At 40.1% G+C, this 26,445-nt stretch overlaps 1 protein-coding gene and 1 long non-coding RNA gene across 7 annotated transcripts in view; both read right to left on the bottom strand.

The window, feature by feature from the left end:
- Positions 1-627: 627 nt before the first annotated feature.
- The window catches only part of LOC113420347 (uncharacterized), a 142,698-nt gene continuing 116,880 nt past the window's right edge, over positions 628-26,445 (bottom strand). For all 6 annotated transcript variants that reach the window (XR_015746844.1, XR_015746846.1, XR_015746847.1 and 3 more), the window contains 2 exons: positions 17,715-17,794; positions 628-2,048 (listed from right to left, as the gene is read on the bottom strand). This is a non-coding gene — a long non-coding RNA (uncharacterized LOC113420347). The remainder of the gene's footprint in view (positions 2,049-17,714; positions 17,795-26,445) is intronic.
- On the bottom strand, positions 22,401-24,840 carry DIO3 (iodothyronine deiodinase 3). The gene has a single exon (XM_026680221.2). The coding sequence runs from the start codon at positions 24,014-24,016 to the stop codon at positions 23,159-23,161; it is 858 nt and encodes a 285-aa protein (XP_026536006.1). The 5' UTR covers positions 24,017-24,840; the 3' UTR covers positions 22,401-23,158.

Raw genomic sequence — 26,445 nt, 5'->3', positions numbered from 1 at the left:
GACACTTTGATAACATCAGATTTATTTCATGTAGACAACATTCCTCTAGAAGTTACCTATTCAAAAATGCTGAAATCAGGCTAGTTTGTCAAGACCTATTCTTGATAAATCCATGCTAATTACTGACAGTTAACAGGCTGCTTATACAACAATATTTTTATGATCTAACTTTACAAACTTCTCAGGTATTGATATCAGATGAAGAGTATTGTTTTTCTTCAAATTTTTGTTTCTCCCCCCTTTTGAAGATACAGATTCAAAGTTTTCTTCTTCCAATCACCTGGCATTACCAGTTCCCCTGGATTTTTCAAATATAATACATAGAGGGTTGTTGGGATCATGAAAATGCTCCTTCTTTATCTAGCTCTAGAGATTTAAATTAACTCAGATAAGACCTGAGCATGGTTCTGTTAACCTCCAGCTTCAGAACTGGTACATCTTGCCTTCATGGTTGTTTAGGTGAAATGTACCTTTTTGTTGGAGCAAAGTAAAAACAAGAATTCAGTAATCCTTTCTTTTTATCATTGCTGCTAGCATTCTGCTCTCTTCATTGAGCAGCTGATTAGAGATTCTTTCCGCTTGTTTCATTTTTAATTAGCCCCTTAAATAAAAAATTACACCATTACATGATTTAAGAAAAAATGCTTTAATATATAGAAACAAAGGCAAAAAATGTAGAACCAAAACAAACAGAAAATAATGTAGTTGAAACGTACAATCACCTTTATCAGCAGTTACCATAGGAAGTATCTTTTTGTTTTTAAATTTTGTGCAATGAATTAATTATGGCATATACTGTATTAGTGTGTATATTTGCCTTGTGTTGCATAGGTGTTTATGTATGGATGCATTACAAATGCCAAAGAGGTGTGTGCATTACTTAGAATCGGATGACCAGAGAGTTTAGAATGGAACAGTCAGCAACATTCCAAGCTGCTGTTCAACTGTCTCTCCCATAGAAATGTCCCAAAGGTGCTTTTCTAAAAGGTAACTGGACTTGGGTTTTTCTCCCTTTTGAAAATGTTTCGCTTCTCATTCCAGAAGCTTCTTTGGTTCTGAAGAATGAACTAAAGAAGCTTCTTGGATAAGAAGCAAAACTTTTTTTTTTAAAGGCATCTTTCAATTTTACAGTGTGTCGGCTGGGTACATATATCTTGTGCGCATAGTAATGTTATTATACATTTCTTATTTGATGATATTCATAAACCATTCTAGTCATCAATCTACATCATATTATTCCATTATTGTATTATCATTAACCACATAATTTCAATTCTATATCATCTATCTTTTCCAAAAACAAATCTCATCCTTACTAAATAATATTCATATTCTTACTCATGATAAGATGATCAGTTATAGTATTTTATTACTATTAACCCATATTCAATTTTTAACTCTTCTATCTAACCATTCATAGAATAAATCCCAAATCTTATAGTACTCTTTTTCTTCCTGTTCCCTAATTGCCATTGTTAATCTACTCATTTCTGCACATTCCATTATTTTCTTAATCGTTTCTTCCTGTCGGAATTTTCTCATTTTTCCAATTTTGTGCAAATACAATTCTAGCTGCTGTTAACACATTGATAATTAAATTTGTAATCTCTTTATTATAACCTTCAGGCAAAATCCCCAATAAAAATATCTCTGGTTTTAAATCTGTTGTTGCTTTATCATTTTTTCCAACCATGTGTGTATTTTAGTCCAGTATCTTCTAGATTCTGTGCATGTTCACCACATATGGTAATATGACCCAGGCATCTGATGACATTTCCAACATTAGAAGCTAAATGTTTTCAAGGAGGTTTTCAAGACACCCCCCCCCCCCCAAAAAAAAGTCCAGTTGCTTTTTGGAAAAGCACCTTTGGGACAACCATTGATATTCTTCATAGATGTTCTTCCATAGAAATGCATTCTGGATTTCCCCCCCCGCCTCTGCTGTCAATGGCCTGATCCGTCTTATTTTCAGATTCCACATTTCTTTTGTTGTCTTCTTCTGCCATATCTAATTCCTCTCACTCTGTGGTTTTCGGAAAGTTATCCTGCTGATAGACAGAAAGACAGAGATAATAAACAAATGTAATTTCTCTCCAACATTCCAAGGATTTGGAAAGAATAACAAAATAGAGAAACATGCAGAATAAGCTTCTAGAATTCTTTCCAATTTTTTTTTATCACAGTGGACATTGGAGGCATCTGTATTTTTTCAAACATAAGAACATAAGCGTTGCCTTGGAGCCTTGGCCTATCTAGTCCAGTGGGGGGCAACCAATTGCACAATAAATGCCCCTCGTTCTCCATCAGATGGTATTAAAGCTAATAACCATTGATCCCCATGACTTCCATGAAATGGTCCAACCTTGACCCCCCTTTTTTTTGTTAAGTTAGAGGAACTGGCATCCAGCACCAGCACCAGCTTCTATGTAACAAAGTAATGTATTGCTTCTGTTTGTGTGAATGTGTGTGAGAGAAGGAAGGAAAGAGGAAGATTTATTTATTAAATGTATATGCTGCCCCTCTCTGCATATGGGTTGCCTGTAATGCATATTTAATCATGGTGGAAATGTGTTGCCACTTTACTGTGGATCATATTAACTATGGAGGAAAATCAGGAGGGGGTTAGGACTGAGCCGTTAGCACAAAACTCAAACTCAAGGCCTGCAGGCCAGATGCGGCCCTCAGGGTACGTAGACTTGGTCCATGGGCCTGCCCTGGAAACAGCGAAGGACTGGCCCACGGTGCCTCTACCAGCGAAAACGGAGCTTGGGAGTGCAACATGCAGTCCTCCTGGGCTCCATTTTAGGCCGTGATGGCCTCCTGCAACCTCCTGCCAGCAAAAATGAAGCTTGGGGAGGCTGCGTGAGGCCCACTCTTTGAGCCGTTTTCAGTTGCGATGGCCTCCTGCAGTCCTCTGCCAGTGAAAAGCGGAGCTTGGGAGGGTAGCGTGTGGCCCTCCCAGGCTCCGTTTTCACTGGCAGAGGGGGCTGCAGGAGGCCATCATGGCTGAAAACAGAGCTTCGATGGACTGGCCATCCCACCCCACAGCCTGCTAAGATGAAACACAACCCTGATGCAGCCCTCAATGAAATGGGGTGTGACACCCCTGCGTTAGCAATATAACAAACTGAACCAGTCTGCTCTAGTGGTTAAGGCACCAGGCTAGAAACCAGGAGACTGTGAGGAGTGTTAGGTATGATTGCTGCATTGAGTTATTTCTAAAAATAATAAAAGGATTAAAACAAATCTTTAAAAAAAACATACCAAGCTAGTCCCAAACTGCTTCTCCCTTAGAGATGTAGAGGGGTACATTTTCCTCCAGGAACCTTTTCCTCTGCACTTTCAGCCAGATCCGGGGTCAATTTTGACCTTGCTATTTCTTTTGCTGGCTTTCACGCCACACCAAATTTGATCCTGTTGTGTTCAGTTTGGGGAAACTTATCCTGCAGATGGATGGATGGATGGATGGATGTGTGTGCACGCGTGCGCGTGCGTACACACACACACACACACACACACACACACACACAGACCAGCTTCTAGATGATTAATCACCGCATTAAACCTTGGGCAAACTCAGTAGTATTGATCAGTCTTTCCATTACATCCATAAAAAGCCAGTTTGCAAGCACAACATGAATACATATCAATCCAAGATTACAGCAGTATCTTTCCATTATAAAACAATAAAATCTGAAATGTCTTTAAATGATATAGGGTCTCCTGCTTGGCCAGGGGGTTGGACTAGAAGACCTCCAAGGTACCACCCAATTCTGTTATTCTATTATTATCAAGTGAACTTTTTGTTATTCTGTTCTGTTATTATTATTATTTTCTCTATACCTCATGCTTGATAGATCCATAGTTGTCTATCACATTCACATCTTAAAATATTTTACTCTTTGCATATTAAGGAACTTATGGCTATGAAACCAAAACGGGACAATAGTGTGACAAGTCCTATGCACAAGAATCCCCTCCATTTTTTCTTCTAGTATAAGTGAGTCCTTTTAAAACATCTTCTGAATGGTCCAATAAATATGAGAAAATATTTTTTGATTTAATGTCATCTTAAGATAACAGGAAACATACATTAGTTGAGACTTTAACCTGTTAGTTATTATGAGGAACTCCAATTTTGTATTCCAAAATTCTTGCAAATACCATGTCCATTTTAACAATACTTTTTAATTTAGAATAAACCTGAACACATTTCAATGCATATAGTAGTCAGGAGTTTTAGATCGTGATAATGCAATTGAATTAACCTCTGAAATCAAAAGCTGTTTTGATTGGATATATTATGACCCCTTAATCTTATATATCCTGATTCCTCTTGCAATAATTTAAATGTCTAAAAAAACGTGATTGGAAATTAGCATAACTGCAGTACTAATACTCCTATTAGTCTATGAATTGAAAAAACAATTTTATTTACAATTTCTAGATTATGATTATTACAAAACATGTTTATGATATGAATAAAAATCAATGTTACATTTCTATTTTGAATTCTTTTAAAAATGACCTGTAGTCTTTAATACTGCAAATATGGTATTGACTAAATTACTCAGTTATAGTCTGGGTAGAATACAAGTCTTTTAAATAAATAAATAACTGAATCTCAGTGCCAAGATATCATATTTTTTTAATTGCAGCCATAATGGTTTGGGATTTGTACAGTTGGAGTAAATAAAGAAATGAAGTTAAATACTTTCCAATGATAAAGCCAAAGTTATGAACATCATAGCTCTGTTGTCATAATTTAAAGAAAAATTTCAGGTTCATGTTTCCCATAAAAACGTTCCTACACAATCATTTTCTGCCAGATGTTCCTGCTACTTCCATTCCCTTGATTAAAACCTCCCCTTTTCATTTTCATTGCCTTATGTTATTTGGCAATGGAATAATGTGCCCAGTAAAATGTGTGAATTTAATGAATAAAACCACGATAGAAGATTAGAATGATAGACATCACCTTGTTTTATGGCACTTTTGTTTTAATGCACTTCTCAGATATTTCATTTTTTTTACCCTACACCAGCAAAAAGATTATAATTCATTGAAGGCTCTGATGATTGGCATTTTTTTAGTAATTAAGTATTTTTTAAAAATCAAGGTATATACATTGGGTTTTTTTTAGACAATGCTATTGCACACTTAATAAACTATAGCCGGGATGGTGAACCTATGGCACGCATGCTGAAAGTGGCACGCAGAGCCATTACTGCTGGCACGTGAGCCCTCACACAGAGCAGGTCTATTACGCATATGTGCATGCTGTCCTCCTGACAGCTAATTGTCGGGTATCTGGCGCGCATGTGCAGGGGTGTGTGGGAGATGCATGCGCATGCACAGAGGGGCGTGCATGCATGAGCAGGGGGTATGGGGGGACCTGCGTGCATTGCCTCCTGGGTGCTGGCATGTGAACGAGTGCACACAGTCAAAAAGATTAGCCACCAGTGGACTATAGTATAAACATATTTCTATATGCATTGGGAAACACAAAAAGTTTATAACTTGCTTTATTGGGATAGTCACTTTATTGCTCTGGTCAGGAACTGAGCCTGCAGTATCTCCGAGACATCCTTATTATACATATTATCTCATTCTGTTCTTTATGTGTGGTGATATTTGGGGACAATTCAGTATAAGCTGTGAGAATGTATGTGTGCACTTACCTAGAAAGTAAAAACAAGGACTGTAGTCTCATACCTGTTACCTCTCATGTAGATTACAGGTAGTCCTCAAGATATGACGGATCATTTAATGGTTGCTCAAAGTTACGACAGAAAACCTCTCCTCCCCAAAGTTCAAAAGTAGCTTGGAAATCTTTTTGTTGCCTGCCTGGCTGCCTTTAGGACTCAGCTTCTGCATTTGGGGAACATTTGTGCTGTGGCCACTTTTGCTTTTGGTCTGAACTTTTCCTTCAGCTTCTTGACTGCAAACAGGCTGCAAAAAGATTTCCTTCGCTTTCTTCCTTTCTTCTAATGTATTCTTCAGCCTGGAATCACTCATCAAGGCAAGTAACCTAACAGAATTTTCCGCCTTCTTTCCATGCAGGCAGCTGGCTCCCCCAAAGCCTAACAAGAGCCAGGGGAGGTTTGCAGTCTCCCAGCGGCCACCTGATTGCGGTAGAGACCCACCCCACAAGCTCGACATCATCTGTCAAGCATGGAAGCTTGTTTGGAAGCCTCTCTGGCATTGCAACGCAGTACTGGGTCCTAATCTAGCTGGGCTATTTCCCCCTGCTGAGCTGCTTCTGGCTTTGCAAAACCTTTTACTGCTGGTCTGTCTCCTTTATGGATGTTCTGACCCAAATCTTGTTCCAAGGAAACAAACACGAAACAGAGGTAACAGCAAAACCTTTTAATGATTCTTTACAAATTCCGTTCCTTCACGGTTAATAGGCTGTTTCAAATTAATTGTCTCTGATAAGAACAAGCCTTGCCAAGGTTGTACAAGGCTGCCAAGAATACTAGATAAAGTTACTAAGAAATATTTCAAACACAAAGAGTCTCCAAACCCCAGCCAAGATACTCTGAATTTCCACAAGGCTTGAGTGCAAAAACTTCGTTGCTTCCTGCAAAGAACTCCGGTTTCTCAGCTGGCTTTTAACTCTTAAAATACCATTACCATTACCACTGCCATTACCTTGCAGCCTTACTCCTGAGTCGCCCACGCTACTGCAGCTGCTCTTTCCTTCAAGCAGCCCTCCGCGCAGACGCACTGGGCACAGGCTCCTCGGGGACCTCTTCATCACTGCTGCCAGCCTCCACACTCTCCGAAGGAAGCATTCCACTCCCTGATGGTCCTGGCCCCATCCCTGCATCACACACAGGCCCCTCATCTGAGTCCTTGCTCTCCGAGATCTCAGCCATCCACACCTGCTGCTGGCGAACCACAACAACAGACCTGGAACTGGTGTCACTTAACGGTTGTCACCACTTGTGTGTCAAGCGCAGGAAATCAGAAGAGAAGGCAATTCAAATGAAGACAGGTTTATTGCATGCTAACACTCTTTACAAGAATCTGAACTACTAACAGTCAAAGCAAATTGGTGGTAGATCAGAGTCAACAGAATTCAAAGTGGGCTGAACTTAGATCTCCTGTGCATGTGAAGGGATTTGTGACTGATGATGTGCTGTGAAACAACCTTCATCTTCTTGTAGAAATTTATCTCATTTCATTTCAATCCTGCCTTATTATTTTTACAAACAACTCAAGGTGGCAAACATATCTAATGCTCCCTCTTCCTCCTATTTGCCTCACAACAACCCTGTGAAGTGACTTGGTGTGAGAGAGAGAGAGAGTGAAGGGACCAAATGCCTCTCTCTGATTTCAGGAAGGTAAAGCAAGTTCGTCAACAGAACTTCCAATGCTTAAACATTTGTGGGAAGGAGGTTCCTCCTTATGATGGTGTGTTTTTATGTATGTGTTGTTATATTTGGTAGTGCAGTATAAAATAAGAAGGTAAATAAATAAATGTGTAGGATTGGTTGTGTATATATATGTGTGTGTGTATACATTGTGTATTGTGTGTGTATAATTGTGTATGAAACACACACAGTCCTTGACTCACAACATTTTGTTTAGTGACCATTTGAAGTTACAACAGCACTGAAAAATATGAGTTATGGCCACTTAGAACTGTTGTAACATCCCCATGGTCAGGTAGTTCACATTTGGATGCTTGAAAACTGGTTCATATTTATGACAGTTGCAGTATCCTGAGGTCATGTGATCCCCTTTTATGACCTTCTGGCAAGCAAAGTCAATAAGGAAGCCAGATTCACTTAACGACCATGTTACTAACTTAACAACTGCAGTGATTCACAAATGTGGCAAGGAAAGTTGTAAACTGGGACAAAACTCACTGAACAAATTTCTCGCTTAGCAACATCAATTTTGGGCTGATTTGTGGTTGTAAGTCGAGAACTACCAGTATATAGTTGCAACTTATTCTGTATCCAACTAAAACAGCAGAATGTAAAAATTATACATGTTATTTTAAGCTTGTGGAAAGACAGTTGCACAAGGGAGAAAAAGACAAGAAAAGAAGAAATAAAACATAATTTTGATACTGAGAGACACCTTAATGTTGCCTTGTTTGCAGAAAGACTTTGCAACGTGCACAGAGCTTTGTCAGGCCTAGAGTCCTTCATTCTAATCATGTTGAGACCAATTGCTAAGAATGCCCAATGCCTAGTGAAATTGCTCTGATGATTCATTTGGAGAAGAAGCTAAGATAATGCTGGGGTCAGATAACTCCGATTTGCGTAGAGAAGGGAATTTCCCAAGTTTTTCAGCTCATTCTTTTTCACGGATGGGAAACATTTTGTAGTCAATAAATAAAAATATTTGAGTCTTAAGGAATCTGTTAACAGGATTAGACAAGCAGTGAGCTTCAGGCTATATAAAATTGCTGTTTTTCATGGACCTACTATATATGATGCAAGACATGATGAAAAATGCATTCAATGTTTTTTTCTGGACAAACGTCACTACTTTAAATTTGCAAAGGAGACATTTCATACTGGGAATAGCTTAACACAATGCACTATTCTGTAACATAGTTGCCTTGGTTTTGACCTAAAAGACTAACCCAGGCTTAATGATTTATAAAACAGGACTCATGGTTTCACATGATCTGTGAATTCTACTGTTGTAACCTAGTTTTCAAACTGTAGCCAACATAATCTAGGTTGCTTGTTCATGGCTACCAAGCCTGTGGTGGCTTTATGCCAGCACATAGATTTATTAGTGTTTTTTTGCCTAATACATCATTCTGTACCGCATTCCTCCAGGTTACAAAATGTGGGGATTTTTGTTATTATGAGTATGGGAGCTTACTGTAGATAAAATAAATTGATAATTTAATGTTTCCACACTTGGCTTTGAAATGAACAAAACCAATGGAGTGATGTAGTGGCTAAGATATTGAAGCCATAGCCTTGAGGAAGAAAATATTGGTATTGGCTAAGATATTGAAAGTTGAAATTGGATCAAGTAAGGCCTGTCATTGTCTCTCAGTCCTGGATATTGGACTGGATGCTATATTTGTAAATCAATAAATAGGCCTCTCTACTTATCTTATGCATTGTGGAAAGGATGAGGGAAATTTACAAAAAGGCAGAATATAAATGCTATATTAGCAAATGAAATGGCTTCCAGATTTTGGGCAAAGCCATTATTGTTTACAATTGTATCAATCAGCCTCTATTTGGGGCCTCTTAAAAAAATGTGTTTGTTCAAAAGAAGTTGATGATCTTATTTTTCTTGTAGCCATTCATTTGGAGGTTCTACTATCTTCGCCAATGAAATTATCTTCCTAGGATTTGGAAGGCTATTGTTCCAGCATGCTTCCAAGGTCTTTACGTAATTGTGTGATAGCATACATCCTTTCTATGCTGAGGTTTCAGATTCAGTCCTAGCCATTTTTGGACAGGTCTGAGAAACCCTGAATGATTATTGTCAGTACTAGTTGAGGATGGGTTAGGTTAGGGTTAGTGCATAAAAGTGTACAACTGTTCTCTCTAAGGGTCACATTTCTTTTGCAGGAAGATGCAAGGTAGGTCACACTGAAGCCAAAAATACCTCTGGTGCTCTTCCCCCTCCCTCTTCTGGAACTCCTCTTACTATATGCTCTTCTCTGTTACTTGTGGAAAACAAGCTCTTCCTGGGTATTTGGAATCACTGGCTTGCAGAGCCCATTTGAAAGTAGGTCAAGGAGCACCAACTTTGCTGGGGTTGCTCATTCCTGTGGTAGACAGGAGGGAGCTGGACTAATAATCTGACTTGAGATAAGCAACTTTCCGCAAGACCAAAGGAGAGTACAAATTATGGCCATCCCAATTCCAGATATTATCGTAATGTACATTCTTATTTAAGTATCTTTACCTAATTCTCCCTGTGTAGTCCCAGTAATACTTTTACTTGGTGCTTGCCTGACAAAGAGTCAACAAATGCTTGCTATATTTAAATTTAGAAAGCAATGGATTTTTGGCTGTCAAACCTTTTGAGTACTGTAAAATGCATACGGTATTGATATTTTGAGCTCAAAACAAAGCGCTATGTTTGGAAGTTTCCTCCTTCCAATTTTTTGCCCCAAAATTGAGTATTTTCTTCTAAATTGTTTCAAAGTTTTCTGTATTTTATGGTTTATGTTTGTCCTTTTAAATTACCAAACATGGGAGACCTTGAAGTACATCAGCCAATAAAGCAACAAGGAAACTAAGTCTCTGGTCTGAAGACAGGACAAAGTTTAGTAAGGCAATCATTTGTTCAGATGCTGGGACAAGTAATTTTGGACATAGAAAATAGATGTAATTCAGTCTGGTTATTAAGTTTTCTGTTATTTTAACTCTTTGCTATGAGAAAGTTAAAGCTTGCAGATAAAATGGAGCATAACTCACTTAAATGTCTCGTAGCAACATAAATTTTGGGGTCAATTGTGGTCATACATTGAGGACTACATATATGTGGTGAACTCTCCTTTTCAATAAATTGCTATTTGTAAAAAATATGCATTAAAGATGAAGTTGCAAAGCATTATTAAGTTTTCAAATTGCCAGATTATTACATTCATACTCCATGTATCTGTTCAAGAAAGATTGCATATTTTAAACATGATAAAAGATAATCAAAAGAATGAAATCACAAGTAGTTCGACAATAACAAGTTTGATGAAAGATATGAATTTTCATAATTTTCCTAAATACTGGAAGAGTGTGGACCAAATACACTTCCTTGGGAGTATTTTCCTTATCCTGAGCACCACGTAGTAAAACTTTTCTTGTTAAGTGAGCTTTAAAGAAAACAAATAAACGAACACTGTTTGTTTTATTTCTTGATTATTTGTTGCTTAATTGTTTCTTCCATTATTTTCTCTGAAATTAAAAAAAAGTTTAAATATGCTTTTAAACATAATCTCCTTGGAAATTTTTTACTTGAGTTAGCTGGTTACATATTATTCAGTAAGTGGTGTTCAGATCTAAAACAACAAATGGGAATTTTGCCTTACACACATGAATAAAACACAATATGCTTCAAATCTTCCATTTAAGTACATAAGCTGTAAAACTCCGGCTTGTTTTTTCTGCTGACTTAACTCGCTGTGTGGCCTTAGTTAATCCATCCTTCTCTTAGTCTTATTTTTGCATCAACAATATGAGATTGATCTAATTGACTTTTTTTTTAATGTTGTGACATTCATTGAGATCATGTATTTGGCAGCCAATATGTTAACCTGATTTATACATAATTCTAAGGCATGGTTTAATTCGCTGTGAACTGATTACAGTACAATTGGTTGGCTATATAAATGTGAGGAATAAAATAAATAGACCATATACCAGAGATATATGCACAATGGCTCTGGTAATATAAAACTTTGCCAAAATCAAAACCAATCATATAGTGGAGGAGGGCGGAGCTGGCATTGCGACGATACAGCATGAGATCTTGGAGGTCTGAGATCGCTGCCAATATCTTTGCTCCTGGACGGTCCTATCGGATCTAAACCGTCCCGAAGAGACGGTGAAAGTGAAGAGCGCATCCTGTCGATCCCAGGGATACCGCAAAGTCCCTGGTAGACCCAGGAGAAGCTCTTCTTGCCAGTGGCAAAGAGGCAGCCATTAAAGCTGCTGAAGTTGGGACAGCTCTGAAACGGAAGAGAGCAGAAAGAGAGAGTGTGCCGGTTTGGTGAGAACTTTTTTTTTATTCTAAGATCTGAAAGGACACCCTAAGGAAAAGAAAGAATCTGTAAAAGTTTTGACAGAAGTGATTAAGCGGCGATTTTAAACAGGAATGTCAAAGTAATGTTTTGGTGTTTTTTTTCTCATTGCTGGATTTTCTATATATGATCTTGTATTTTGAAACTGGACTGGTTTTTTCGTTTATATCTATTTTTTTCTTCTCCTTTTTGATTTTGTAATATTTTAGGCTAGAGGCTCCCTTTAGTTATTTCATTTTTTAAAAATATATTTTTCTTTTTTTTATTAATTCTTATTATATCCTGCTCGGAAAAGGAGGGGGAAAGTGAGAGCAAAGAAACTTTGTAACACTGCCAACTAGAGGTTTGAAAATATTCTATTTCCTGTGACCAGACAAAGCTGAGAAAGAAAGAACTGAGACTTTTTCAAGGAAATTGCTTGTTAGGGATAACATTGTTTTACCCTAACTGTTTTGGGTAAAGATAATAAAATGATGAATCATGGTTTGTCAGATAAAGTGTATGTGACTTTAAGCTAAAGGAATGTAATTAAGGGTGCAGCTGTAAAAGTACTATATAAGCAGCAAGGCACTCTCTGGCTCTTACTGGCTGGCTTATTGAAGACTGCATTCTTGCTGGATCGGGAGAAGAAGAAGTGTTGGATTACTTTGAAGATATTTCTCAACGGAGAGAAGATAAGTTTTGGACAGATTTATTATATGTGTACTGACACTGGCTATTCGACACGGACTTTGCAAATAGAGTATCCCTGACAAGACTTGACTGAAATTGATATATGACTAATGGACCGTTATTTTGACTATGCTATAATTCTTAAATGGAATAAACTATATTTTTGATAGCACAAGCGTATCTGTATTTTTACTGCGTGTTAACTAGAAAACTTATCTCACACATTTACCTGTCTTCCTATCTGACTTCGCTGTACATTCTGTTTAGTTTGTTTTCCTTAACACCCGTTGGGGAATCCAGGCTTAACATTGCTATTTGATTAGAGGGAAGAGCATGGGAGAGTATTATTGCAGGTGCTCTTCTGGGTTTCTATCAATAGCTGGAGTCTGGTGTTGAAATGTAGGGGGAAAAAAGGTGATAAGTTTTTGGAGAAGAGAGTTATAATAAGAGCCTTGGATAATTAAACAAAGTGCAGTGTGCCCTTTTTACTTTTCCTAAGTTGTGCTATCCCTCCTCACCAGCTTTATTGTATTTTTTTAAATCTTTTTTTTTTTTGTAATAACTATTTGGGTTTTTGGCTTTATTAAGACAAAAGGAAGAACTGGCAGACCTATTGAAAATTCAGGTCACGAATAAGATCAAGCACTTGGGGATATATTTGACAGCAAGATGTAGTATATTAAAAGAGAATAATTATATTAAACTTAAACAGCAGATAGCGCTAGATTTGGCGAAATGGGAAAACTTACAACTGTCACTAATAGAATTTCAACAATCAAGATGAATATATTACCCAGAATTTTATATTTGTTTCGAACAATTCCAATTAGGCTTGGAAAAGACTACTTTGAAGATTTAAATAAAATTGTGTTGAAATATATATGGCAAGGTAAGAAAGCGAGAATAAAGTTAAAACTTTTGCAAGATGCTAGAATTAGAGGAGGATTTGGTTTGCCTAATTGGGAGTTGTACTACCAAATCTGATGTGGGTTAAGGAATGGATAACACTAAGAAATACTAGATTGTTGACATTAGAAGGACATGATTTGTTGTTGAGGTGGCATGCTTTTTTATGGTACAAAGGAACTAAAACACAGGGGTATTTTAGAAGACATTATATATGGGAGTCTCTGTGGTTAAACTGGGAAAAGATTAAAAGACAATGTTATTTGAAAATTCCAGATTGGTTATCGACTATTGAAGCATTTTCGTATCCTATAATATACAAAAAGGAACAAACAGTTAGATATGGTGAAATATTGAATGAAAAGGGTGAACTTAAATCTATGCAAAAACTAGAGGAACAAGGTATAAAGATGAATTGGTTTTCATATGCGCAAATACATTCAAGGTATGATAAAGATTCTAAAACAGAAGGTTTCTATGATAAACTGACTGACTTTTGATAGGTACTGATGCAAAGGTGATTAAAAAATTGTATGGATATTTATTAGAAATTAAACTAGAAGAAGAACAAGTTAAAGAAACTATGATTGCTTGGGGGAAGAATTTTGGATATGGGATTGATTTAGAGAAATGGCAAAAATTGTGGTCACAAAATTATAAAATGACAATGTCAACAGCATATAAAGAAAATTTGTATAAGATGTTTTACAGGTGGCATTTTCCCCCGACAAGAATAGCAAGAATGTTCAAGAATAAATCCGAAATATGTTGGAAATGTCATCAGACACCTGGCTCATATTACCATATGTGGTGGACTTGTGCGGATGCTAAAAAATACTGGACTAAAATCCACATGTGGTTGGAAAAAATGACAAAAAAATATATAGACTTGAAACCAGAGATATTTTTATTGGGAATTTTACCTGAAATATATAGTAAAGACTTGAAATACCTGATTGTAAATGTATTAACAGTGGCTAGGATTGTATTTGCTAAAAACTGGAAAAATGAGAAAATACCATCATAGGAGGAAATCATTAAGAAAATATTGGAATGTGCTGAAATGAGTAGATTGACATTTGAAATTAGAGAACAAGAGGATAAACAATTTTATAAAATTTGGGATCTTTTCTATCAATGGTTAGACAATAAAGTACAGTAATGAAATATGTAGACTTTTAGAAAATAATAAACATATAAAGATGTACTTCTTTCTTATTATATCTACAAAATGATTTTAGGATAGATTTGGGATGATAATATGAACTGTTATAAAATAAACTAAGTAAATTGTGGTTACCTTGTAAAACATGAATGAATAAAAGTATAGTCAAATGATTGATTAATAATGATACTAAGGTATTTAATTTTTGATTGACAATATGAGATTATATGTAATGTAATTGTAATTGAAGACTACGAAATGGAAGCACAAAACAATTTGTAAACTAACCGGCACACTGTATGTACACCTATGGAAGATAGCTTGATGTTTTTATGTTTTGTTTGTTTATGTTTGTTTTTAAAAACCAATAAAATTTTTAAAAAAACCCAATCATATAGTGGTGTGCAATATTGTGTAAACTATGTAGTGGAATTCCTTTGGGATAACCTATTAATTGGACTTAGTCTTAGCACAATGTATAAATCTAGCCTCTCAATCTCAAGGGTTTCTATTCAGGGTTATGATTAAGATAAATTGGGGGAGGATGGGACCTGCCACATCTGGCTCATTGAAATTCATCCAGCCACCCATAATGGATGGGTATCCATTAAATGCATCCAATGCTTAGAACCATGCTATATAAATCTTATATTTAAGTACTTTAGTTCTATTCCTCATCTCAAAATACATATTGTAGTCTGCAACAGTTTGTTTAATGACTGTTCAAAGCAGTGGTGGGATTCAAAATTTTTTACTACCAGTTCTGTGGGCGTGGCTTGGTGGGCATGGCAGGGGAAGGATACTGTAAAACCTCCATTCAGAAGTGGTATTTGCCGATTCTCCAAACTACTCAAAATTTCCACTACTGGTTCTCCAGAACTGGTCAGAACCTGATGAATACCACCTCTGGTTCAAAGTTATAACGGCACTGAAAAAAGTAACTTATTTTTCACAGTTATGACCACTGCAGCATCCCCATGGCCACATGATCAAAATTCAGATGCTTGGCAACTGACTCATATTTTGCATTGTTCCAAGGTCATGTGATCACCTTGTGCCACGTTCTGACAAGCAAAGTCAATGCAACAATCAGATTCATTTAACAACCATGTTACTAACTTAACAACTTCAGTGATTCACTTAACATCTGTGGGAAGAAAAGTCATACAAAATTCACTTAAAAATATTTCGCTTAGCAACAAAAATGTTGGGCTCAATTGAAGTCGTAAGTTGAGGACTTCCTGTATTTAGAGATCAGGTTTTTAACAGTTCTACCTGGAGCAAGAAGCTGGGTTTTTTTTGTTTCAGGAAAACAAAGGTTTAATGCTGATGTGTTATTGTGCTCATTGGATGTGTGTGCTGACTGAAATTCACAAATGAGGCACATGTCTGTTGTGTTGAAACCACTGGCTTTTATTCATATATACATGTGCTAAGCTGGTGCTTTTTGCTTATGCTTCTCTAGTAGATTCTAAAAATGAAGTGAAGGCATTTTGAAAGGCTTATGTAAAGGAGGCAGAACTTCTAATGTCTTTTTCTAGCAGAGGCTTGCTGTACTAAAATAAAAAAGGATAGACGCTCCCTGGTAACTGGGTTCATAAATCACAGTAAGTCATGTGATGTGTTCTTCATTTAGTATGTAGCATGAAATCAGTCAAAGATTATATGCTAAGCAAGCCACAACTTTGTGCGATATGAAACTAGTTAGTACAATATCAAATTGCAAAAGTAATCAGTATGATTGCTATTTTGGAATTTCTCAATTGTTGTATGGTATTATGGCTGGGTGTCATGGTGAATAGCTTACAGCCCAGTGCATTATTAGAAATTATTGCTCAGGCATGACACTCTACACATGAATTAACATTAATCATGATTCAGCAAATGTGCCAGGAGTACCACAGCACATCACAACTGATGACAAACTGACACTATTTCGCTTTTAAATATATTTCCAAACTAAAATAACAATGTGGCCTGATCAAGACAGGATAATCACATGTGCTTTGGGGATGTTAACCTCTAGACTTCTACAGTATATTCTACAAAGAGTACATTCTATGCTCAAAATGAAGAAGTCCAGACTTATTATCTTTGCTAGTCTTAAGTGAGGCCTAAACTAAAATGTTCCAATACCACATAATGGAAGACATAATGGAAGACTGTTGCTCATATACAGCCATCATTTATTGCTCTGATGATTGGGATCCTTATCAGTAGTAAACCAAACATTTGCAAACACCAGGTTGTAAAATGCTATTTTATTTGCCATTGCTAAAATATAAACTCATTGCAACAAAACATGACTATGTTGCAAGCCTTTTGGATGAAATGTTTATTCCATCAATCCTTCAACATGATGGAACTGAGTAGCTGTAATAAATCCAAATAAATAATGGTACTTTGAGGGCTAAAACAGATACAGTATCTTTCATGTAATTAATAGTTCATGAATGTTTTAAAACAATAGATACAGGCTGGATTAGAAACAGGGGTCATAAGACACATTGTATCTATTTATTTAATATCAAGTATTCATGTATTTGCTAAATATACGAGTACAATTCTTTCAGGATCGGAAATGTAACTAGAAATTGCAGGAAGCAGCTACTTTACAAGACAGCTCCTGACGTTCTGCAGCACAATTTTGTTATTCAGATCCCCTACCAAGCCATTACGGTTGGTGTGGTATTACAACAATCAAGAGAGGGATCCCTGGATTTAAAGCAAGTGGGTCCAACCCATAGCATGCATGTGGCCCTGGGCACTAGTAATTGCCCAAGACAATTCTTCTTCATTCAATGCAGCCTCCTGATTTCAAGTAAAATTTATCATCCACAAGAGCAGAAGGAATGCAATTGAGTGGGTTGTGGTTTATGGCTACAGCAGCCTTCTTGGATTTATTGCTCTTTGGATATACCAGATCTGTTGATCTTCAACCTCCAGAATTCTCAGAATCAGCCTGGCTGACGTTCACAGACCCAATACATTTGGAAGATCCCAGATTCAATACATGTTCTCCTTCATAACTTACTTAGGAGGTAACATGTGTCTGGACTAGTCACATCCTTAGTGAAAGGAAAACAAAACCACTGGGGATTAAAGCACTGTCCACTATGTGTGTTCCTTAATTAATTAAGAAAAACTATATTAAATTTCTTAAAATTATTTTCTGGAACAGGCTGGAAATGGAACATTTGGAAATATCATAAGGCACGTGGATCCTTTTTTTCTTACCACGCTGTAAGTCTAATTTTTCTGACAAAATCATTGGGAAGCTTCTTCATAGGGAAGGAGAACTTGTGTTGCTTTGGACCCTATGGAAGAAATTTAGGTATGATTATAATAAAGAAAATTAAAGCATGTGCAAGCAACTTCATTTATTTTGGTCAAAAAAAAAGGGGGAAAAACCCCAACCCAACCCAACCGGGAAAAAAAGTGGTATTAGTTTAGGTCACAGATATATACATTTAGGGGCACCCCTGGCTTTTGAGCTCAGTGATGAACTCAACAGATGATTTGCTTGAATGATGCTTTCAAGTGTAGATTTTGTTTCAGCTTAGTCAGGTGTGCTATTCACTAGCCAAGTGGCATACTTCTTTCTGCTTTAGAGTGAATGCATCAGAAGAAAAGGTGGGCATGATATTAGTTGAGTAGAATCATAACGAAGATCCTGGATCCAAATTTCATAGGATGGAATAAAGCTAAAATCCAGAATGTCTACCTTAAAGGTAAAGATAAAGGTTCCCCTCGCACATACATGCTAGTTGTTTCCAGCTCTAGGGGGCGGTGCTCATCTCCATTACAAAGCCAAAGAGCCAGTGTTGTCCGAAGATGTCTCCGTGGTGATGTGGCCGGCATAACTAAATGCCGAAGGCCCACTTCCCACCAAAGTGGTCCCTATTTTTCTACTTGCATGTTTACATGCTTTCTAACTGTTAGGTTGGCAGAAGTAATGGGACCATATAAGGATCCTTGAATATATCAAGGGAAAGACAAAATCATGATTTTGGCCGTCTGTGATTCAAGGACTGAAGTTAGAACTATGTATATATTTAATAATTAAATTATTTTGTAACTACCACCGACTTTCTGATTAAATTCTAAACGACCAATTAAACATTCTACTTATATACCTGTTTTAATTTTATGGGGAAATTGACTAGGGTTACTTTTTAAATGTACTTTTTTTTTTGATAAAAGTTGTGTTTTAATAAACTATACAATGGTTAAAAAAGATTGGTCACACTTGGTGGCCACCATGTAGGATTTATGAGCCAGAACATGAGGCTGGAAGAAAACAAACCAGTTTGTGCTGTTTTCTGATGGCATGAGAAGGGGCAGAACAAGCATAGCTATGGGATTTACAAGGGTGGCGTTTTAAAGTGACACTAACCTTTTTCAGTTGAACTGCAAAGTTTTTTAAAAAGTGTATTTAGAAGAAGGTAATGGCTAACTACTTCCAAACTGTTGCAAAGCAAACAAGATGGATGTGTCCATGTAGCTACAGTATGTGAGTTAGGCAAGTACTGTGCGGATATTCACAATCCTTATCAAGAGCCAAGCAGAATCTATTAACGTATGGAAAGGACAGGGAAAAAAATGATGGTTTTATGACATTGTAAAATGCAAGAAGACTACCCATTACTATTCAGGGAAAGCACAAGCAATGGTTTCATTTTGGCTTCATTCATATATCCGCAGTAAACAGTCTTCTGTAGCTGTGCCATGCCTATGAGATTTCTGCCAATTCTTCACGTAGGAGTCATGTGAAGCCCTATGAAGTCATGAGATCTGTGATTCACTGCCAAGCCCTGGTACAGCAGCTTGACATCGTGTGGCATTACCTCACCAACTTTACTTAACCTTTAAAACACTAAGCAGGGTGAGATTTGGTTTGTACCTGCATAGGAGACCAGCAGAAATTAGTACAGGCAGTCCTTGTCTTATGACTGGTGGCTTAGCAACTGTCCAAAGTTATAATAGACCTCCCTGGAGGTACTTATGACCCAGTTCTGAAGGCTGGGGCTCCATGTGACCACATCAAGTGTTTGGCAACTGGCCCTCATTTACAGCTGTTTGTGGTGTCCTACAATTGTGTGATCACATCTCACAATGCTTTTGCTGAAAATTGACATTGACTTCCAGTTTTGGGCAAAACCAGCCCATAGCCAATCACTGATTTGCTTAATGACTGCTGCAATAAAGGGTTGTAAAAGTGGGCTGGTCATGTGGGTGACCTGTTTTATGATCATCACAACTATGACGGTGGTGGGCAGGCTCCATTAGGGTCATAAGTCGAGAACTACCTATATATGAAGTCTAAGGCAAGCCCACTGCTTCTTTTCTTTATTACCTCAAAGCTGCTTACCAGAAAGTCTTGTATTTAAATTTTCCTGTTATGATTGGACAATGAATTCATGTCTTGTAATCCCCAAGAAAACCCCACTTTATCTTAATTTTGAGTAATTTAATCAAAAGCATGAACAGTCCCCCAAGAAAGCAGTTTCTACAAGTGACCAGCATGTTACAAAGAGGCAAAATGTTGGAAGTGGCATCACAGCCACAGCCCCAAACCTTTTGTACATGCAATGCTACATTTGTCCCTTTTTGATCCCTTGCTCTCCTGGACTCTGCTGAGTAAACCACTTCCACACTGTTGCCCAGAAAAGGAAAGCAAAGTGCTTATGTAATTCTCAGGAGCTGAGCTCGATTCCAGGAAGATTCTACCTCAATCTTTTCAGGCTATAACCCGATTTCTGAAATGGTTAGCCAGCAGTCGTATGAGAATTCAGGGTGACTCAAAAGCCATGTAACCTACCACTATGTTTAGAAATGTGAGTTTTGGATTATAGCTTACATGTTCAAACATTGCAGTTCTGTTGGTGGTCTGTAGTTGACTGGTATTCTTTATTCTATAAGGTCTAACTATACAATAATTACAAATAATACATAAATTAGCACTTGGGCTTGAGTAATACCTCTTTGCTCAATTCAAGTAAACAAACTACTCTGAAGAGAATAGTGAAACAAGTACTGATAATAGCTCTTAGCCCAGCTGCAAGCAGTTGGCTGCCCAGATTTATTAAGGTCATGTTGCTTGGAGTAAAGCAGTTTTTTTTCACACGGGATATGGAAAATTATAAGAAAGCAAGCAAATTTCCCACATTAATAAAACTAATAATGATCAGAATTGACATAAGAGATCTAGAAAAGTGGAAAGCTGCTAGGCATTTTTAAAGGTTTTGTGTATATCACAGCAGGCAATCCTTTGTGGGGATAACAGGTAAGAATATTTTAATTTTTTGTTCTTTCCCTCTTCTAAAATACTTTAGTATCTGCTGACCATCCCTCTATGTGCAATGTGAGCTAAGACATATGCTGAGCAATTCCCTGCTACAATACAACATACTGTTTTTACTTGAAACTGCATTTGAAGTTGTGTGGCATAAGACCAGAAACCTATCCAAACCATAGCTGTGCAGGCAAAGGGTTGTAACAGAGAAATCTTACAAGCAGCGCAACTGCTCCTAAATGAGATTGGAAACATCCTTTCCTATCTCTTGGCATCAGTTTTCTTCCATAAGTCTTAACTTAAGCCAACTGCCTTTTCACAACACTTTTATTCATTCCCTCCCCGAAAGATTACTCATGTTAGGACCAGAAATCTGTGGAGCAGGTAACTGTTCATCAGTAACCACAAAGGACAATATGCTGATAAGGTGTGATGTAACCAAAGCCTCAAGGATTACTGGATGTGTGTAGTTCTCTGGTTGGGGGGGGGTAACAATAGCCCACAGATATTTAGAGGTATTGTCTGGGAATCCAACTATTCCTCTTGCTCAGCCCACCCAGCAAGTTCAAATGATTTATAGACCACAGTCCTTTCCCTTAACAAATATACCCAACATTGTTGCGTATGGGGATAGTTTTGGCTCTTTCTTTACACATCTACATATTCGGTATAGGATGATAGGACCAAACCCTAGTAATCTCTGTCCCCCCCAAATGCCTTAAAAATAAACAATTTTTATAGAAGAGAGGCGTGTAATTTCTAGACTTGGCACCTCAACCTGTATGTTGCATGATAAGTGGCCTTCAAATGCACAGCGATTGCAGGGTTCCACGGTAGCTGCATAAATTTTCCTTGAATGGGGAGGGAGAATGTTTTTGGGACCCTATTTCATTTTTAAGCCCCTGCAGACTTCATAAAACAGTGGTTAAGTCTCATAAAATAAACCATTGTTTGGTTTAAGTGTAAACTGACTGTGATTTGTGACCCATTGTTTATATGACTCGGGATGCTGACTAAATCCAGCAAGTGCTTACTTGAGTTAAGAAACTATGGATAAAATAAGCAATGGTATAGCACAACGGGCAAACCCGTTCATGTCACAAAATAAAGTTGTCTCTCCCACCATATCTTTGTATTCTATCTTTGGAGGTGGATAAACCTGCATATTTCCCAATTGGAGGGCTGGCAATTAATCTTCCGTAGAGCTGTTAAGTCAAAACCCTGGACTTTATCAAAAGGCAAACTGGAGGAGGCTGTTCAAGCCAGATCTACCAGTTGTGTCCCCCCCTCCCAAAAGGCAACCATTGAACACCCTTCACATCCATCAAGATATCTTCTCCTTTGCTTACAAGTGGCTCTTGATCACACTGTTTGGGAGCAACTTTCCCAAATCGAAGGTCTGAGCTAGAAATGTTCCTCAAAGCGTTCCTTTGCAAGTGGCCACCAGTTCACACGAAATGTACAGTAGTTTTGTCAAACAATGTTTTGTCAAGGTAGATCCCTCCCCTGCTATTTCTCCCAACCTTTTGGGACCCTCATTAAACCCAGCTGAGAAAGTTACAGCACCTCTGGAGCCTTCGTTTCCCCCTCCCCACCTTTTCGGTTAGAAATATCCAAATGAGGCATACTTTATTCAATCATCTTTATTAATAATGTTATAAAAAGCTCATAAAAAACAGGTATTTTACAAAAAAAGAGAAAAGAAGCTCAACATACCACCAGCTCAGAAATCACATAAATAGACTTTTGTGGGGTGTTTTTTTAAATTATATTTTTTGGCCTTTTTTGTTTTGTTTTGCTGTCCTCAAAAACAAAAAAACTGGCAATTCTAGCATCTCCCAATTTCAGACTCGGTTTCCTGGCGCTCCAAAACCATTTCGAAACCGGTCATCATAACGAAACGCTAGAACTCCCAGCCAAGGTTTTTGCTAGGACAGCGGAGAGTAGAAATAAAGAGAGAACACGCACCGCTTGGGCACGCGAAACTTCTCTCCGACAGACACACTTGCACGGCAGAAGCCCGTTCCCATCGGAAACACCCGCGCACACGTACACCCGAAGCCCGCACGTGCACGCACACTCAGCAACAGGCCCTCCAAAGAAGCGCGTTTCTCCCCCCCCTCTCCCCCGCGCAAGAGAGAGAGAGAGAGAGAGATCGGTTCGTTCACTCACGCAATCAGGAAATAAAGGGAAACAAAACTGCACGTGGAAATGGATGTCAGCAACAAATGCTCGGCAAATCAACATGATTTGAATAACGTCTCGCATGAAAACTCACACAGCGCCTCTCGGGAGTTAGGGAAAGGGGCGGGAAAGTAGAGGCAAGCCGTTCGAGCTGCCTCTTTCCTTCCCGTCCACTTTTCCCTCCGCCGGAGGAGAGTCTTCCTTACACCTGGACGATGACGGTGCTGGGCCCGGCCCGGAGGCTGCTCTTGTACTGGTCGAGCCAGCGCCTGAGTTCGGAGATCTTGTAGCCCTCGGGGCCCCGGCCGCCCTGGTACATCACCTTCCGCTCCTGGATAATGTAGATGCGCTCGAAGTACGCCCCGTAGGCGGCACTCGAGGCGTTGTCCATGGTGTCCACGGCCAGCGGGCAGCCCGGCGCGCCTTCCTTCATCAGCTGAGCTGCGCGCAGCCGGTCCTGCAAGCACTGGTGCTTGGGGATGGCGTAGGCGGCGTCCGAGCTGACCCAGCCGTCGGAAGGGTGAGCCTCCTCGATGTAGACCAGCAAGAAGTCGGCGATGTCCACGAAGCGCGTGGCCAGGCGCTCGAAGGCGCGCAGGCGCGCCATGAAGGGCGGTCAGGTGCAGCTGCCGAAGTTGAGGATCAGCGGCCTCTTGCCCCGGGCGTAGTCCAGGATGCGCAGCCGCGTGCGCCCGTCCAGCTGGACGACCTCCGGGTTGGGCGCCGTCGCGCCGACGTGCGCCGCCTTGAAAAAGTCCAGTTTCTGCCCGTGCCACACGGCTTTGAGCGACTCCAGCGTGAACATGCGGTTCGAGTCGGACACGCAGAGCGGAGGGTCGTCCGGCGGGCAGGTCCCGTCGCTCGAGTCGGCGTCCTCGGCCGCCAACTCTTGCTCCTCACCAGGTGCCGCCGCCGCGGGCAGCAAGAGTTTCTTCCGGATGCACAGAAAATCCAGGAGCCAGAGCATCACAGCGGTCAGCAGGAAGCGGGGCACGAGGAGCACGCAGGCGGCCACCTGGCTGAGCGCTTGCAAGGTTTGGGCGCCCACGGAGTGTAGCATCGCCGCGGCAGGAGTGGCAGCTCTGCTGGGCACCCACGCTGTGGTCCCGAGCGTCCCGCTCGCCTCCCCCGCCGCCGCTCACTCCCACAGCTCCTCTGGGCGCCTCAGCTGATGAGATCCCGCTGCTCCTTAAACCCATTTTATAGTCGGGGATTTAAATGAAAAAGTGACTCCACCTCCGGTCGGAACCCGCCTCCTTTGGAACCTGAGCCCGGGGATTACCTACCCCTCCACTCCAATGACCTAAAAATATACTGGCCAAGAGAAAGGGAAGGAGGCCCGGGGTGGGTGGGTGGGAGTGGACCGAGGGAACGCGCAAGCGAGCCAGCCCCAACCCGGCTTTGCAAGGACGGGGGGTGGGGGGTGGGGGGTGGGGGAACGTGCCACGGCGCAGGGAACGGCCGCTCTCAGGCCAAGGCAGCTTTAGGGCATGTCCGGGTCTTTTCCCGGGCGGTCGGGCGTGCCGGGAATAATCGACGCAACAGGCTCCCTTCTCCTCCTCCTCCAACATTGCTCACTTGGGTGTAAACGTAGGGAGCGAGCGAAGGTAATCAATGAAACGCTCGGGACGAGGACTGGCTCCCGCGCCTAACAATACCGGACTCCCCTTCCCAAGCACCCTCGGGCACCCCTTTCTTGCCACCCCTTCTCTTTTCCCGCGCTCGCCAACCCCTCAAACGTGGATGGAAAGCGAGGCCGAAGTGAAATTATTCCAAGAGTATCTCCTGCCCCGCGCCTCCCGTGCACGCAAACGCCTCAGAAAGCAAAACTCTCACAGGGAGCAGCGCGTCAAACTTGGTTCCTAAGTCTCGGAAGTGCCGATTCGGTCTCCACCTTCCCGGCAAGGGTTGCCTCCCCTGCCCGCCCGTCCCCCTTTGCCAGCGGAGAGGCGCGAGAAGCGATGGCTAGTCGGTTCAAAAACCAAAAACAAAAAGCTACCTGGCTCGGTCTTTCTCCGCTTTGGGAAACGGAGGCCTTTCCTTTTGGCCTTCGGGTTCTGGTACGTCGTCCACGTGGTCGTGGAAGGATAGCCGCTCGTTATCCGGAACCAAAGGAGTTAACGCTTAGTTGGTGACCTCGTCTCGGAGTTACCTCGCCGGTTAAACCTGTTGACCGCGGCGAAACCGGCGGCGAGGTTTGTATACGCAAGATAAGTTGCTTCCCGCAACAGAGCCACTAGGGGTAGCTGTTGGCCGAAGGGTTAAACCGGTAGATCGGAGCCTTCCGCGTATCTAAACTCCCGTTTCTAACCGACTTGAGAATATTTGGAATTTAAGCAGCACAAGAAACCAAAGCTGTTCACTAATTCCATTCCCAAGGATGCGAAGTTCAATATGGTATATAACTCGGGTCCCTAAACTTGGCAACTTTAAGACTTGTGGACTTCAACTCTCAGAATTGGCTGGAGAATTCTGGGAGTTGAAGTCCACAAGCGTAGCTGGCTGGAGAATTCTGGGAGTTGAGGTCCACAAGCATAGCTGGCTGGGGAATTCTGGGAGTTGAAGTCCACAAGCGTAGCTGGCTGGAGATTTCTGGGAGTTGAAGTCCACAAGCGTAGCTGGCTGGAGATTTCTGGGAGTTGAAGTCCACAAGCGTAGCTGGCTAGAGATTTCTGGGGGTTGAAGTCCACAAGCGTAGCTGGCTGGAGAATTCTGGGAGTTGAAGTCCACAAGCGTAGCTGGCTGGAGATTTCTGGGAGCTGAAGTCCACAAGCGTAGCTGGCTGGAGAATTCTGGGAGTTGAAGTCCACAAGTCTTAAAGTTTGGGGACCCCTGTTATATAAGATGGAATGAATTCACCACCTGAAAGTATGAGTCCTTAAACAGCTTTAGGATTCATTTGTTACACAGGCACATTGCATACACACACATTACATTAGAAGTCATTCTGCTCCAAGTGGAGGGGGGCTCTTTTTATTCTGAGTCTTAAGCAGTAGACTCCCTTCACCTTCTAGCATACTTCTTTCAGCTGGAGACTGGTAAACTATTAACAAAACTCAGATCTCTCATTCCATCATCAACTAATTCATATTATGCAACAGGACTTTCACTTTGTGGTTTTGCTCTGTGGAATACTTAGAAAATGACTTAGAAGCAAGCTTTGAACCATGCACAAGCACCTCCCTAATTAAAGGAGCCTATCCTTTTTCAAGCTTCTGTGCAAGCCTAAAAAAATAGACCTGGTGCTTTAAAGCTTGTCTTAATGTTAATGAGCAGAGTCCTTAAAGCAGTAGCAGTTTTCTAAGGCTCCAACAGAAACCTTTACAACGGGTGTCCAACCTTGCTAACGTGCTTGTTAAGACTTGTGAGTTTAAAGTTAAAGCATGGCTGTGGAGTTCTGGGAGTTGAAGTCCACAAGTCTTAAAGTTGCCAAGGCTGGACACACCTGCTTTAAAATATTGGGTTGCTTTTATGGCATAAAAGAGGTCT

Source organism: Notechis scutatus, chromosome 1 (assembly GCF_049901735.1).
Source record: "Notechis scutatus isolate UNSWTSFEM ecotype Mainland chromosome 1, rNotScu1.2, whole genome shotgun sequence".
Classification (NCBI taxonomy): Eukaryota; Metazoa; Chordata; class Lepidosauria; order Squamata; family Elapidae; genus Notechis; species Notechis scutatus.
This window is presented reverse-complemented; position numbering and strand designations above follow the sequence as displayed.